Raw genomic sequence first — 17,786 nt, 5'->3', positions numbered from 1 at the left:
AAAACATATTTAATTTTAAAAAGGAAGCACCAAATAATGGATAGTCCTTAATCCGCGGAGTTTTGAAGAAATACTTTGCTTCTCATCAGAGGGTAGGATTTAGCAAAATGTGGGATCGGATTTTGTTTGCAAAAGTATTTAATGAAACTCATATGAGAGAGAGAGAGAGATTTATACCAGAAATGAAAATTATTTTAACATTTTTTTCTCTCTCTTAGGTTACCAAAGTTGATGAACCTTCTAAATATGGTGTTGTAGTTTATGATGGAACTACAGGAAAGATTGATGATTTTGTTGAAAAACCGCAAGAATTTGTGTCAAATAAGATCAATGCTGGCATGTACGTGTTTAACACATCTATATTAAACCGAATTAAGGTGAGTCAAATGATTTTATTGATTTTTGTATCAAATGCATAAAGATTTTATTCTTTTAGAAAATAAAAATAGATGACTTTATGTTAAATATATAGCAAAATAAAATTGTGATTAACATGTATCCTGTTATCATGTTAAAATCTTTATTTTCATCATTACAACTTTTGTGTTTTACTTTTGTATATGTATTGTTTCAAGAACAATGGAAATTATCAAAAACTAACGATAAATTTTAACAATGCTTTTTTAGGAATCTAATACTCCACAAGTGATAACTTTTTGCAGTTCTATTTAATTATTATTTCAAGTAATAATTTTTGCAGTTTTATTTAATTATATGACTTCAAGTAATTCTTTCTAGTCTTCCTATTCTTGATTGTACTTTATTTTTTCTCCCTCAGCTAAAACCTACATCAATAGAAAAGGAGGTTTTTCCCTTCATGGCCAAAGCGGGTGAGCTTTATGCAATGGAATTAGATGGTAAGCAAAAATTTACTGCTACAAAATATCAATTGTTTTCAAGTTATTCCAATGATTCTCTTGAGCATCTACAGCATCGTGCCATCAGATATATACTATATATTCCCTGCTGCAACACTGTTCAAGAATATGATCTGCTTGGATTAGATTTGCTGTCTACTTGTCGGAATGTAACAGTTGCTTCTGTTACCTACAGATTATTTCATGATTCTTGCCCCAATGTAATGCTTAAATGCTGTCCTTTGCTGCGGCTGAACAAACCAAACCTGTGATGATCTGCTTTCACATTAGATCCACTGCATAATCACACAGGTATTTTCAGAGATATATTGACGATCTCCTTTCGAATTGTGTTTTGCAATCCTGAATGTGCTGGCTCAGAATTGTGTGAATGAACATGTATCACTGTCACATTTTCAGATTTCTGTATTATTTAACTATCATGATGTTCCTAAGTTTTATGCATTCCCTAATTAGCTTAGTTTCCTGTGTCTATTGCTAATGGTTTTATGACCATGGCTTAAAGTAAAAAAAAAAAAAAAAAATTATAGGCTTCAAGTTCTTAAATTCTTCAAATATTTATTCATTGTTGTGACAACATTCACACATACCTGAGCCAAAGTGGCCATGGTTTCTTGCTTGTTGAGCTGTTATTCATGACAATTCTAAAGCACCTTTCGTGTGCATCTCTCTTATTTGCATGCAAGGAAAGCCATCCAGTTTAAAAGGTGGTATGCAACAATTGTAAGAGCAAGAGAAAAAATGCGAATGGAAACCAGCAGAAATGATTAGAGATTTTTAGTAGGTGTTTACTATTCAATAGCAAGACATGAGACTGACTAGTGGTAAAATTTTAGGTCAGAGTGGACCTGAGAGTAATGATAACTCCTTATTTCCAAAGTACGCATATAAATTGAAGTTATTTATTTCTCTCGCACAGTGAGAAATGTGACACAAGGGTTGAAGAGTGGGATTAAAAAGTTAGCGCCCCCAAGGGCGGCCACTCTTACCCTGCAAAAGATACCTAGGTAGCACTGTCAGCATTCTCTGGTAGAGGCGCCACAGGCGATTAACAATAAACTAACCCCCATCTCAAAGAGGAAAGGCAAAACCTGGGATGGTAAACCTCCTAGAACTGCACAGGACTATCATCACACTGCAATCTACAAGGAATAGGTCATTACAAGAAATGGTCCAGACTGTCGATTTGGGACTTGGAAGTAAATGATTGAATAAGGTGGTACAAAGTAGAGTTTGGAAACAATTGACCTGCTGGACCAGTGAACTTGCGAATTATGAAGCAAAAATGTCTGATCCCTGAACAAATGAAAATTGACGCCATTTCATCCCAAACAAGGCACAGGGCCACTTAGTCATAAGGGGGCTACTATTTGGGATCAGATTTGCATGGATACTATTTATGGAGTTGGGTGGTGATATGTATGTTTACATTACACTTGAATTTTTGCATGTCAGTACAGTCAGGGAAACAGGCGCCTGGGAAGGAAATTCTAAAGTGCAACAGTCTGAGAGACTCTGCGGAGACAGACGTAAAAAGAGAGAGCATTGACAAATGTAGAAAGAGATGGTATTTCAATCCACACTTCTGCGGCAGGGTGCACACATAAATCTGCAAGAACTCTCAAAAAATGTTGAGACCTGCTCTAGTAAAAAAAAAAAAAAAATAGTGTTCTTATCTTTAGCAATTGGATTTATGATATTAGACAATAAATATATCAAGTTTCAGATGTGTAACTCACATTTTTTTCATTTTAATCTTAAACTGTTCTTTGTAAGTGATGATTCCCTGTTGTCCAATAATCTGGATTGTCAACATTTTAATTAGTTGTCCAAAATAAAATTGATTTATCATAAGTTAAAAGTAATTTGAAGAAATAAATAGTTTACTATTTAATCTTAGGAAAATTTTTCAGTGCAACTAAACTACAGGTTGGAACGATAAAATTGTCGCCCTAAAGAAAACAACAGTGCAGCTTTATTTTAAAACTTTTATTGAAAAAAACAAATTCAGGTAACTTGATTATGTAGTAAAGCTGACATCTATTTAATGTAACCGCCTTCAGCCTCAATCACCACCTTGATACGGGTTCAGAACTAGGAGCATGCTTTTTCCACAAGCGTTAGTGAGAGCTCAGCTGACTTTGGTGTTGTAGAAGGTTATGTTGGTGGTGTTCGTGATGTATGACCAAACAAAGTAATCCAGTGGGTTCAGGTCGGAGGAGGAGGGGGAGAGAGTTGTAGCATTCCTTCTGAAGCCAAGCCTGGGTCTCTTTGAAGTTGTGAGCTGGTGCCAAGTCCTACTGCCACACCCAGGATCTGTCAGCAGCCAACTGATTGCACCAGGGGATCACCACACTCTTCAGCACATTCAGGTACACTTTGGTGTTGACTTTCAAGCAGACTTTGAAGATGTGAGGTGCCATGATGTGACCCTCATTTGAAACCACACCAAAGACTATAACCGTGGCTGGAAACTTTTCATTAACCTGCGCACATCCCTGTTATTCGTGGCAATCCAGCGATGCATTTTGAAGGTGCTGGCAATGGTCCTGTTGTCATAACTTGGATCGGTAGAAAGCATGAGTTGTACAGTGGTGCATCTCCGATCTCACTTGTTGAACATTGTGTTCTTTTCAGACATAATAGAAAATTCCTATCGCTCTTAGGATTTGTACACAACTGGCCAACTAGTAGATGGTCTACAACAAAAAAAGAAAACCGATTTTCATCAAATGGAAATGGAATCCTGTCGTCTTTTCTAGGGCTATAATTTTATTGTTCCACCCTGTACAATAGCGAAATTCAGAAAATTAAAAAAATCGAGTTAATGAAAAAACAATGGTATCTACTGACTTTTTGTGTCAATTTCAACTAAAAGCCATGATATTTACTTAATTGGCATGTCAGAATTACTTAAATATTACTGCATTATTTAAAAAAAAAGAACACAAGTTTATGATCCTTATCATAAAAAAAAACCCTCACCATATTGTTTTGAGAACACATGACATAACAAGGGAAGTAACTCAATTATGCTTAAAACATGATAATTAGCTCACATTTATGATTGTTAAGACACAATTTATTAAAAAAATTGGCAATGGTTATATGCTATTTACCTCTCCTTTAAACTCTCCAGTATTTTTTAGTTAAACAATTTATTTTTGCTAATTTTTGTTAAAAAATGTTTATTTTAATAATTTTTTTTTTTTTACCTTACTGTTTTTCTTAATTTTTGGATATATTCATTACTATAACATGTCAATTAAGTAGAAACCATTGCTTTGCTTTGAAATTCAATATTAAAAATTTCAAATTTCGCTATTATAGTGTAGTTGTACCAATTTTTCTTATTAATGCTGTAAGCTCAATAATGTAAAAATTTCTCCATTTTAAGTTTTCTTAATGGGAATAAATCTTTACAGAAAAAAAAAACTTGAGCAAAATACATTAGATTCATGTAAAGGACATGGCTGAATAAATAAAAAAAAAAATGATAAATTGGATAGGCAAAATCAAATATTGTCATATTTAAGGCTATCGATTCAAGAAATAGACTGACTTCATTTTATATATTAGACTAGCGAGGGGTACCTGGCGTTGCCCGGGTGTTTGGAGGTGTGTGTGTGTGGGGGGGGGGTTTAAAAAAAAAAAGCAAGTATGAGGATCGAACCCGAACCGTTGAGGCAAAGTTGTAAATTAAAGTGTGAAAAAAAAAAAAGTACGACGTTAACCATTGCCCCACTGCGAGATGCTAACGGAAACACGTTTGAATTTATTTAATCACTTGGATTTAGCAGGTGCCGGTTTTAATGAGTTAATGAGGTCAAGTTTGACTGCAGGATAGTATTCATTTAATGCTGAACGCATCCCCCCCCAAGATGTTATAGGAAAAAGACTAACCCACATGCGGCGAGCGACAAATATTGAATATTTATCTTCCCGAAATCGAGCAATTTAAATAGACAGGCGAGCTTCGTTGTTAACTGTGAGATATTACGATTTATATGTGATATAAAAAGTTGTGAAGCGAGCGACCGCTTCTCTGAAAAAAGCCTTTTGTTGACATACAGAAAAAGCGAACACACATACATACATACATTTTCGCTTTTATATATATAGATAACTTAAGATGCATCCATCCAATCTGCATGTTGAGCAATGAAAATGCTATTTTAAACGGACCAACTGGCCATCTTATAAAGATACTTAAATGTGCCTAAAAAAAAAAGGTAAACCTATAACTAGGGAGGAGGGGGCTTTTTTTTCTCTTTTTTTTTTTTTTTTTAAATATTTCCAGACAAGTTGTGAAGCCACTTGATCTAAGGAGCTAACAAAAATGAATGATGATTATCACTAAAACAGGAGATGCTTATTGGCCTTAGTCTTAAAAATATCAACCCTATAGGTAAGGAGGAAAACTGTCAACAAGAAGAGTTCTACAAGCCTGCCCTCTATATCTGGTCGGACTTCTTTTCTTGCCCAGACCAATGTGACTCTCTCTATCTTCAGATTTTCCTGTCTTCCATCAGCTGTCTCAGATCTTCAGGATCACAGTTGGTATCATGTGCAATTTGCTGTATGTATGTTGTTACGACGTATCCCAGTCCTACTGGGGATGGTAGAGATGGGTGACGTAACGAAATATAGAAAAAAAATAAAGTTTCCCAGGTTCCTTGATAATGCGTTGTTATGGGAATGGGACAACCGTCCCGAAGACAACAATAAAATGAAATGTACTTGACAAGGAAATCACATGAGAAATAACGAGGACAAGTATCGTAGAAAAATTAACAAATCTTATTTATATAAAAAAATAAATAAAATTCAATTCAATTCAAGAAAATTAAATATGCCTAACTAAATGAAATGATTTAATGGTTCAAATTCTACCGAGAGAAAAATATATCAACAGTCAATGTTCACATAAAACAAGAAATCGTCTGCTCAATTAGATACAGGTTCTAGGGTAAGAGAGAGATGTTGAAGAAATGAAAGTTTTAATTGAAAAACTTACTTAATGTCCTTTGAAATGTGACCCTTTCTTTGTCTCTTTTTTTTATATATATTTCTTTCATGTAAATTGTTTATATTTGATTATGCGTGCGCAGGTTAATTTTCATATTTTTGTCCTTAGGATTATTTGTTTCATTACGCGCGTGCGTGTTAATTGCTCCAAGTATTTGTTTCCGAAGCTCATCGAAGCCCTTGATTTATAGTAAAAATTTCACTGCTCCATTGATCCTTCCTTTGCTGGGTTCATTCTTTTGTTCAGTCAATATTCTAACTTTGACCTCTGATCAAAACAGATCTTTATCGTCGCCACCAACATCGGCTGGTGTCGTTGATATTTAACTCCGCGACGCTGCTACCACGCCGCCGTCGCCTTTCGCTGGCTTCGCCACCCCGACCTTCGCTGACTTACGTCTTGTCGCAACTCTCTATACGGTCTATCTTTCTTTCTCTATACAGTTTATCTCTCTCTATATACGGTTTAGTTCTCTCTATCTTTTCTCTCTCCTCTCTTTCTCGTCTATGAGCTTTCTTTTCTCTTTCCTCTTCCACCCTTCATTTACAGTATCTCTGTCTCTCCCTTCTCCTCCTGCTCGCAGGCCTCCTCCTCCCTTTTTTTTTCTGTTTTGTTTACAAAATGTGAACGGGCAGACGAGAATGGATCTTTTTGGCTCTAAAAAATGATACAGTAAATAAAATATACTGAAAATATATCTCCTCTCAGCTAAAAATCAATAAAACAATTTATTATACATTTTAATGAATGTATCACAATGTGGATCTAGGTCATCCTTTGCTCGTGCCCCCATGCCGTGGAGTTGACAGCAATACGCTTCCCACCAGCTCTTGCTTGCTCCACTGGCAGTGACTGGCAAATCGTAGACATTGCTCCCTGATGGTAGTAGATATGGCAGGTATGTTGCCATAAAGTTGCTGCTTCGTAGAATGATTTGGCTAAGATATATTTAACATTTGTTAGTAGCATACGAGTGTATATGTCTCCTAGCTTTCTTTCCAATCCTTTGGTGGCATTTAGCTCACCAAAAGATTGGAAAGAAGTTAAACAGCATGTGCATCCGTATGCTATGAACAGTGTTAAATATATTTTAGCATGATCATCCCACGAAGCCTGCAGTTCTTGGAAAGAAGCTACTGGAATTGGAAGCTGCATTACAATGAGGTATCAAAACAGTGAATTGATGAAGACCAATAGACTAACGAGCTGGAACAAAGGAAGCAGGTAATAAATCAGACAATTCTGAAGAACGCATGCTATAATAGTATTTATAAGAAAATACTGCGACTAGCAACATTACGTCTGATAGAGATTTTTTTATATTATACATACAATTTAAACAGATGATTCTGCACCTACTACAAACTATACAATTTTTTATCTTTTAAACTAAAGGACTGTTTTGTTTTGACATTTTTTTTTATTTATTTTTTTTTTTTTTAGAAAAAAAAAAATCTAGATTATGAGCATGCAGATATGCGCAGTCGTTTTTGCAGTCATTTTCATGTGCAGTTAAAACTAAATTTTTATATATTTTTTTTTATTTTAGGATTTTGGATGGATGTTGGTCAACCCAAAGATTTTCTCACTGGTATGTGCCTCTACTTAAGCTCTCTGAAACACAAAGCGCCTGAGAAGCTTTCTAACAGAGAAGGAATTGTTGGGAATGTGCTCATTGTACGTATATATATATATATGTTTGAAGAAAAAATAGAAAAAACCGAATGAAATTATTAAAAAATCAACGTTTCGTCCTTGTTTCAGAGGACATCTTCAGGATAATTAAAATAAAAATGTGAGAAAAGAAAAAGTCATAGATCGTGCGAAAAAAGACAGTTTTTAAATCCAACCCATGTCGGGAAAGGACGAATATGTGTGCGTGATTTAAAAACTGTCTTTTTTCGCACGATCTATGACTTTTTCTTTTCTCACATTTTTATTTCAATTATCCTGAAGATGTCCTCTGAAACAAGGACGAAACGTTGATTTTTTAATAATTTCATTCGGTTTTTTCTATTTTTTCTTTAAACATATCGTCAACCACCGCTGGTATATTTTTCATTCCTTATACATATATATATATATATTTTTTTTTTTTTTTTTTACTAATCATTAATCTAGTATACAGGAAAATATCACACAAACAAACAAGAATTTTTTTTATATTCGCATAACCAAATACTTAGTATGGGTATTATCATTGATAAAACTAAATATTAATCCCACAAAAGAAATATAAGTAATTTCCAAGTGAAATGTAAATAAAATAAAAAAAAAGAAATCATTATTTAATATTTTGGATTTCTGTAAATGTAAAATATATATTACATAGTCGCTACACTGAACGTGTTAATGTTTCAGACAATTGGTTGGTAAGGACCAAAAGTCCTCGTCAGGTAACGTAATAAAGTGCACTGAAAGCATCTGGTTCTCAAATGGGAGAGTTGAAGAAATATATAATAGAATAAAACATTATTCTAAGTCTTGAGTAATTCTCGTATGAAAAAAATGAACGAATCTCTTAGTAAAATGAAATCTCCCTCAGACCAATGACGATTTATCCAAAAGTGCCAGTGAAGCACTGCAACACCTTTCTGGCAACTCTTATATCTGGGCTGGCTCCGGCCATATTGGCTTGCTTTTCCATCAGACTTTGTCTGCAATGCCGACAGGGTGATCCTGGTAACTGGACAAACTTAAGTCTCCTTACCATCTGGAGAGGCAACTTCTGCTTTAACATTATTGCCATAGCAGACGCTGCAGTGCACCAGACTAGATGCATATGCAAAATGCCATTGTCTCATTAGACAGAAGGTTGCCATCATTAAGTAAAAAGTATGTGATTATGGATATATACCTGAAAAGTACCTGTCTTGGGACAAGTAAAAATTAATCTTTTAAATAGTAAAATACTTAAATTGCACTACTTTTATGTCCTCTTATGAAGATTGATGTCAATATATAAAGAAAAAACTATTTTCAAAATGCCATTTCACTAAGCTGTATCTGATCAATCGGTACATTTATCAAAAAAAAAAAGACTATTTCAAACTTAAGTATGATAGACTGACTGACTGACGAAGCCTTTCATTAAGACACAAGGACACATCTAAAACCAATTGTTAAGTTTTGCTGTCATTCATTATTTCCTGTTTGTATACAAAAGTATTCCTTCTTATGACAGGATTCGACTGCCTGTATTGGAAACAATTGCCGGATAGGACCGAATGTTACTATTGGTCCTGGGGTTATTATTGATGATGGTGTCTGCATCAAACGGTGTACCATCTTGAGAGATTCTCACATAAAGTCTCATTCCTGGTTAGAATCGTGTATCATTGGATGGAAATGTATTGTTGGTCAATGGGTAAGTAGAGAATATTTTCAGTTTAATAGTGAATAAATTTTGATTCATTCAAATTATTTTGAGCCTAAAAGACCTTTTTTAACCCTAAAAATCTTTGTAATTTCAAGCTTCTAATGCTATATTATTGGTATATCAAATCCATTTTTTTTTTGGTGCCCATTAAAATTGTAGGATCTGATTCTTCTTTAAACTGTAAAAAGTATGACTGCGCATATAAACAGCTGTGTTTTTCTCTATTTTTCTTTGTAGCAGTTGTGACTGTAGAGTTGTTCTCTTTCTTTCTTTAATTGTAGTTCGGTTGTATGTTTATCTTTTTTTTTTTTTTTTTATAGAAAAATTTTTATTCGGGAGGAATGCATAAAATATTAGTTTTATTAGAAACTAGCGGGGGTACCCGGCATTGCCCAGGTGTTTGGAGGTGTAAAAGAAAGAAAAAAAAATATATGTTAGTAGGAAGGCAGGCTTGAACCCGTGACGTGAAGGTGGAAAAGAAAGTGAAAGAAAACGTGCCATCTTACTGCTACGTTACAAGGCCACACGAAGGGAAAGGCGTTCAAATTTAGCGATGTTAATCAAAAAGTTGACTTGTTAAGTGAATGGGGAAACCAAGCCGCCCTGAAAAAGGGGAGCTCTCAAATGAATAGCAATTGTCTGATATGAAGGGTATTCCCCACATTGATCAAAGCTGATTGCCTTCAAAATGTGCCAGCCAAGAAGGCCAGGGAGCTGATTTGATTCGAATCAGTTTTGCTTTATTTATACGAAAATGACAAACAAACACTGGAAACCAGGTTTTTTTCTAAAAAAACTTGCTCAAAATAAATGTAGAGACGATGACCGTTTGCAAATCGTAGATATTACAATCTAGGGAGTATATAAAAAGTTTTAAAATATAGTACCCCCACCCCCACCCCCCATGAGAACCCTCGTGAAAAAACCTTTTGCTGGACATACAAAATGCGCGGCCGTTTTGTTTGTTATATATATAGACTAGCAGGGGGTACACGGTGTTGCCTGGGTGTTTGGAGGTGTAAAACTAAAAGTTGTGGAAGGTAGATAGGCCCAAACCCGTTCCCTTGAGGTCAATAGGCTGATAACTTACTGCCATGCTACGTGGGCAGAGAACTGAGAATGGGTGAATTTAAATGATTAAGAATTTAAATGATTACAAAGTTATGTGACAGGTGCGTGAATTTAATGAGGTCAAACATCACGGCATGCACTTTTGTTGTGAGGCAGTTGTTTTGATTTCTGTTGTGGTGGCACACATTCATTTGCATATGTGGATAGTAATTACACATAAATAGGAAGACTCAGTTGGTCTGAGTGTGTGTTCACCAGAAGCCACCGAAGGCCGCCGAGAGAAGATATGTTTCTCCAGCAAAGACTCTCTTATTTGACACCATTATGTAAATATCCTGTAAATATACCTTTTCCTAATACACTTCTTATTTGATCTACCTTTGTTTGTCGAGTCGTCATTTGTATTGCTTTCTACGTTACTTGTTTCAACCTGCAAACTTAACAGTGACGACGAGGATGAACGTCAAATATAACAGTTTGACGAAGAAATGGAAAGAACTCACTAAAAAAAAAAGAAAAGAGTACAACGCAACGGTTGACCTTTCTAAGGAATACAAGTTTTGACGAACGAAATAGTCGTAAAAACGGATTTTACGCTAAAGAGAAGTTTGACTCAAGCGGAAAAAATGAATAATTCAGCGAACATTGGAAAACTGTAAAATATTTTCCTCGCGAAGTACAACAATAAAAGAAAGAAACGGTTGTTTCCCAAATTCCAAGAACAAAAACTACATTCAGGTAATAAAAAAAAAAAGTAACCTCTCTCTCTCTCTTATATCCGGGTTACTGTACTTTTTAAATAATAACTATACTGTAAAACAAACAAAACAAATCAAATAAAAATGATTTTTTTTTTTTTTTCTAGGTTCGCATGGAGAATGTGTCTGTACTTGGTGAAGATGTCATTGTAAAGGATGAGTTATATATAAATGGAGGTCGTATCCTGCCCCATAAAGCTATTTCCCTATCTGTGCCGGAACCGCAGATTATCATGTAAAAATGGTCCAAAACTGTACGGTTGCATGCAGAGCAATACATGAAGAGAGAAACATCACTGCTTCAATAAGAATTCCATCTTAGATTAATTAAGGTTACTTTATTTTGTTTTTGTAAATTATTACAAAAAAAAATATGACTTCTTTTTTCTATTTTTTGTTATCATATTTTTAATATAATAAGATGAGTATTAATATATTTATTGCTGCTGCTGCTATGACAATTTTGATTTGTTTTATTTATTTTTTACTGCTGTGTATGCGAATATTGCGAAACAGACTTTTTGTTATGTTGCTAATGGTTCAAATTATTTGTTATTCATATTATTATTTTTTTTTTTATTAGCAACAATTTTTGCTCTGTTTGTATCTGTTAATGTGTCTATATCGAAATCATTTTTTCTTCATCAATTTCAAATATAGAAACCAATGTTTGTTTAGCATATTGTTAAAAAGATAAAAAAATGTAAGCATTTTGAAAAAAAAATATATGAACTACTTAATATACTTTATTTAATGCAGATATGTGGCATGTATCTCGACAATTATGTGCCACCAAACCTACTTATTTAATATAGTCTGTTTCCTATACAAGTAATAATTCATATTTCACACAGATAATAATAATTTGTATCTTGCATAGTTGATAATTCATATCTCACATAGATAATAATAGTTCATATTTCACATAGATAATAATAGTTCATATCTCACATAGATAATAATAGTTCATATCTCACATAGATAATAATAGTTCATATCTCACATAGATAATAATAGTTCATATCTCACATAGATAATAATAGTTCATATCTCACATAGATAATAATTCATATTTTACACAGCTAATAATTCGTTTCTTGCATAGATAATTCGTATTTCAAATAGATAATAATAATTCATATCTCGCATTCATATTTTACACAGATAATAATAATTTGTATCTCACATAGATGATAATTTGTATTTCACATAGATAATAATAATTTGTATTTCAGAGATAATAATTTGTATCTCGCATAAATAATAACGATTCATATTTTACAAGGATAACAAGTTGTATTCGATACAAATAATGCAGAAACAAAGAATAATTATAAAACAGGGTTTTTTTTTGTTGTTTTTTTCTTTGTGCAATTTTTATAAATATTTTTAAATTGCACCCTGTTATCATTGTATTTCAACTTAACCCTCTTCAATTCCCTGGTCCAATGTATTGGACACATTTTAAAATGTTTGCAAATGGTACATTAGAAATCATACATGTATGGGAGTTGCACTGTCCTGCTTATTGGACGCATTTCAAACATGTTCTAACAGGAAAACAGGTTGATTGTCAGATGACCTTGAGGAAAATGAATAACGTTTTTTCATTTTAAGCGGTTACTGAAGGGCTTAATGTTGATTTGTATAGGCAATATCTTTCTCTGCTAACAAATTAGTTGTAATTAATTGTAAACGTTTAATGACACTAATATTAAAAAAAAATGGATTTTAAAGTCATGAGAAATTTCTCTTATGGACATGCAGAAGAGAAGAATGTCTAATAATCAGTACCCCCTCCTTTCAAAAAAAAAAACAAAAAAAAAAAACGGATGGATACAGTCAAAATAATTTTATATAAGCATGGAAAATATGTGAAGAAAACGCAATTAAAGTTAACACGTATCTCCACACAACATTAATCATTGTTTTTCTTTCTTCACTGACCATCCACGCTTCTAACAGTAATATTTAATTTATATATATATTTTTTTAAACTAATTACTAGACATACTCTTTGGAGTCTTTGAAAAAAGTAGGGGAAGATAGATAAAAAGAAAAATGGTTGAATGCTGATCTTGAGACAATGATTTGTCCTTGAATTTACGGTCTTTTACAATGGAATTATGAATGGTTGTGGAGCACAACATCTGACATAGAAAACTGTGTCAGAAATCTAGAAATTTAGAACAATGTTGGCAAATGGTAACAATCTAGTGCTCTATTAATTTTGTAAGTGGCCATATTATCCTAACATTTATTCAAAAACTTGTTTTGGATTTCTTTGAAGTGTGCTTTCAGTTTTAGGGCAGGTCCTTACTATGATGTCTGATAATTGATCTTTTGTATTCCCAAATAATATTGAGGATTGATTCAAATTTCTAATGATGGCATTAGCTTCCTTGTAAAATATTATTGATGTGAAAATTTCTGTTGTGAAGATGCATCATGTGCACTCACCTGACCGTGATTGTCTCCCTTGTTGTGCTGGGTTAAAGTTGCTCATCAATCCATCTGGTTAGCATTTCCAGGAAGAATTTGCATCCCAAGCAAAACAAGTCCAATTTATAAACAATAATAATTTTATTATTTTGGATAAGTGGTATCCACTTGACTATGGTTGAATAGCAGACTTGCAGATTTTTGCTTGACCAAACCGATACATCTAAGTCCCATTACAGAGTCCCTTGGCTGAGTGTCCCAAAGGGACCTAGCGTGGTTGGAGAGGCACACATATTTACATTGCTACCATATTGGTTTGTATAATGAACAAACAAATTTATTATATACAAAATTACAGATTTGAATATTCCATATTTTTTTAATCTTGGAATTTGGTAAAATTCCAGTTCTGTTATTCAACAGAAATCCTTGTAATTTCTATATTTGCATATGGATGTCGACTACTTAAGTAACATTTCTTTTTAAATCCAAAGAACAAACTTCAAATATTTGGAGAATTAATGAGAAAATTGTATGACACTTGCATCGTTTGTCTATTGTATAAATGTCAGGATGTCCATAATATATACATTCCTTATTTTCTTTGTTTTATTGAAAATCTCAAATGCCTTATTTGTGGGTTTCTCTTTTTATTGATTTTATTTTTATTCAATTTTTTAATTGGTTTGAAATCCTTAAAATTTTTGAGTTTGCATATGTCGGGTTAGAATCAACATCTTTGGTTTAACCAGTATCGGATTAGACAAATATGAGGCATGTGCATATTTTAGGTGGCAGTTGTTTTAATGGCCAATAAAAAAGTTTAAGTGACGATTTCTTTAACAGGGCAGAACTTGGTTATCATATTATACAAAAGTTAATTTTAATGCCTGTTGTTAGAGTATTTAGTCCATCGTATCCCATGAGGCATTGCTGTTCATTATTGATTCACTTCAGTTTTAAAAAATATTTTTCTCCACGAATTGAGTGATAAATGCATAGAATGACTGGTTCTAGTCCAGAATTTCCCCTATATTAAAAACAAAAATAAAAAAAATCAATATGATGTATATACCCATGACAAAATGAAAATATATTCCAAAAATCATGTAAATTGATCAATGGGTTTTATTTTTATAAAGAAAATAATTTTTAAATGATTAATGGGGAATTTGTAGGCATTACAACAAATTACACAAGTCTGAATAATTGTGGAGTTATGTCCCTTTCGTTCTGGCCATGTTTTTTTTTTTTGTTTTTTTAAGTGTCAGATTAGACAATTACTCCTCAAATATTCATAAAATTTGATTTTCTTATTTAAAAATAATTTCTTGATTAATTTATATGATTTTTGTAATGTATTTTCGTTTTGCCACAGATACGTACATCATACAAATTTTTATTTTTTATTTTGGACAAGAACCAAATGATTTCTATCTCATAGCGATTCCAAGGCATCTTTTGTGAAATCAATGAGAGACGCAATGTCAGTTTTGAGTAATGCTCAGAAGTGAACAAAATTTTCACTAAGTCGGTGGACCAACAATCAGGATATAATGATGCAACATTTTTTTTTCCTTGAAGGTGTAAGGCCTCTTGCAATCATGACACTATACTATTCTGGAACTGAATTTAACCATGATGGTAATTCCTTTATGGGCTCCATTTTTTTTTTTTTTTTTTTTTTTTTTTTTTTTTGAAAGCAAAACATTGTTGGCCTTATTTATTATCAAATAATCGATATCTGTCCACAGGTGTCGCATTCTGTATATACTTTAAATATATAACATATTGCATCAGAAAAAAATGGTGACCACTGTCAAGCAAAATAGTTAATTTGAAGTCATGAAAATAATTTTTTTTATTCCCATTTTCTTTGATAAATGTTTTCAATTTGGACTGACTTTCTGTTTTTGAATAACACTTAGTTTGAACAAAATTTGCTAATCAGGGTGTCAGTTTCCTTTCTGTGCTCCTTCTTCAGTCACCTCTTACTGCGCATAGGAAAACACCATTGTTACTGCCATCTAATTGTCCTAAACAGTCACCTTTTTAAGTATTGACCTCACTTAACATTGCTTAAATTTAGCGATTCAATAAAGAAAAAAAAAACATGTCTGAAAGGTGTTTCTATATATATATATATTAAAGTTGCCTTTTTAGTTCATTTTATTTTATATTTCGATTAGCGAGAAATACAAAATTCTTAGATCTGTTATGTTAGCCATTTCTGAAATATGGCTGTGTATAATGCCCAAAGAATTTTTTTTAAATTTTATTTTATTTTATTATATCATGTTTTTAAATCTTTGTTTTAAATCCCACTCATAGACACTTAACAAAATTTGGTGCTTTTTAAACTGTAAAAAAAACAAAAAAACTTTTAAATCTTTTTTTTTTTTTTTTTTGTATAACATGAGAAAACAAGTGAATTATTTCAGATTACAATCCCCCCCACCCTCACCCCACTACTTTTTTATAATAATTCTAAGAAGGTTTAACAAATAATAAAATATTTTCATTTTAAACATTTGCTTTATTTCATATTAAAGGATATTCATTGAAAGTTCTTGTCTTGTTAATGAGAACTTTGGATGTAAATTTGCAGGAGTTGTTTTAATATTCATGTGATTAAACAGTTTCACTATAACAAAATATAAATTAAATATTAAAAAAAAAATTTATTTTTCTTTTTTAAGATGAGGTTACCTTGAAACTTTAGAGAACCTAACATCACAGTACCATCCTCACATTTTGGTAAATAGATACTTTATAATTGAAAATTATTGAAATCTTTTTTTTTTTTTTTTTCTACAAGACTGCATCATCACAACTGGTTATAAATCATTTGTTTTTAATTGAGTGAATATTTTAGAAAACATCCACATTTAATAAGGAAATTTTTTTCTCTTTTTACTGAGACAACTTCCTGATGTGAAAATGATCTATTGGTTTAAAATTGAAATCCCTTTGACAATCAAAGCCATAAAACTGATTAATCATGTTCCTTAAAATGATCTCCGATTTTAATTTTATCCATACAGGTGATCTGCATTCGGTATATGACAGAAATATGTTCTTCATGGCACGCTGAAGATCGCATTATAACTAAAGTCAAAACTCATAAATAAGTATTTCAAAATGGCTAATTTCACTTCCACCGTAATAACTTCTCATCACAATCTCTGACAACATATTCTTCGGTTCTTGTCCAGTATTCCCCCTTTATATTAATAAAGAAAAATAGGTATCATCTACATATCCGTGACAAAATAAAAATATCATGTTATATTATGAAGCTTTTTCTAGAATTCAAATACGCAACAACACATTTGGTATAAGCAACAGTCCGTTTTTATTCCTTGTTGTTTCTCCGTTATGGTAGATTGGGAGAGCGACAGAGAGAAGTATATTGTTGCGTCCACTTGTGAACCAAATCAAATCTCCATCTCTCAATCTTTTTTGTGTCACTTTTTCCTGTCAACTTTTTAAAAACATCAACATAACCAGATTCGTTTAATTGCTACATTGTTTCTCAAACAATAACAAATTTTGTTTACATTCGTGAGAAATATTGAAACAATTCTGATTTAGCTGTCATGTTCCCCACATTCCATCCGCAGACGCGTGCCACATTTTTATCCATATAAATACATATATGTATATACACCTATACATATATATATATATATATATATTAGCATGTCAACCCGTCTTGGACCGAGCCCTTTGTGTAACAATGTTCCAAAAATCACGTAAATTGATCAAGTAGTAGTTTTATAAAGAAAAATCAAGTTTAATAAGTAACCAAGGAGAGACAGTTTTGTCTACCATTTTGAAAACAAAGGGAGATAACCCCAACAATAATTCAAACTTGCAAGCTTTATGTTGCAATGCTTATATATTCTCATTAATCGCTTAAAAATAGTTTTCCTTATAAAAATTAAATGACTTGATCAACTTATGTATTTTCATTTCGTCACAGGTATACACATCATACAGATTTTTTTTTTTTTTTTTTTTTAATATAGAAGGAAATTCTGTAAAAAAAACCCCCAAAAACTATTCTTTTAAACTCAACAAACTAGTTTCACATTGTAATCACAAAACATAAGTTGACTCATAACCCAATGATCGCTATCACACGCACAATCTAATAAATTTATATTTGATTATCACACAAATATAAGCAGCATTTATTTTGTGTTTTGTTTTACAAAAGGTGCTGT

General features: G+C 32.5%; 1 protein-coding gene across 2 annotated transcripts in view; it reads left to right on the top strand.

Moving 5' to 3' along the window:
* LOC145277170 (mannose-1-phosphate guanylyltransferase catalytic subunit beta-like) overlaps positions 1-17,786 on the top strand; it is a 66,889-nt gene that overhangs the window by 34,238 nt on the left and 14,865 nt on the right. The window contains exons 6-10 of one of the 2 annotated variants that reach the window (XR_013868119.1): positions 219-377; positions 779-857; positions 7,457-7,584; positions 9,092-9,274; positions 11,223-11,447. Coding sequence is in view for 1 of the 2 variants with exons in the window: in XM_080128774.1 (XP_079984900.1) it covers positions 219-377; positions 779-857; positions 7,457-7,584; positions 9,092-9,274; positions 11,223-11,354 (681 nt within the window). In the remaining variant the exon portion in view is untranslated. Of the gene's footprint in view, positions 1-218; positions 378-778; positions 858-7,456; positions 7,585-9,091; positions 9,275-11,222; positions 11,577-17,786 lie in introns of those variants that run through there. The other variant, XM_080128774.1, reaches the window with a different exon arrangement.

Source organism: Euprymna scolopes, chromosome 1 (genome assembly GCF_053919585.1).
Source record: "Euprymna scolopes isolate OS-2025 chromosome 1, ASM5391958v1, whole genome shotgun sequence".
Classification (NCBI taxonomy): Eukaryota; Metazoa; Mollusca; class Cephalopoda; order Sepiida; family Sepiolidae; genus Euprymna; species Euprymna scolopes.
The sequence above is the reverse complement of the archived record's forward strand: the minus strand, read 5'-3'. Positions and strand labels throughout refer to the sequence as shown.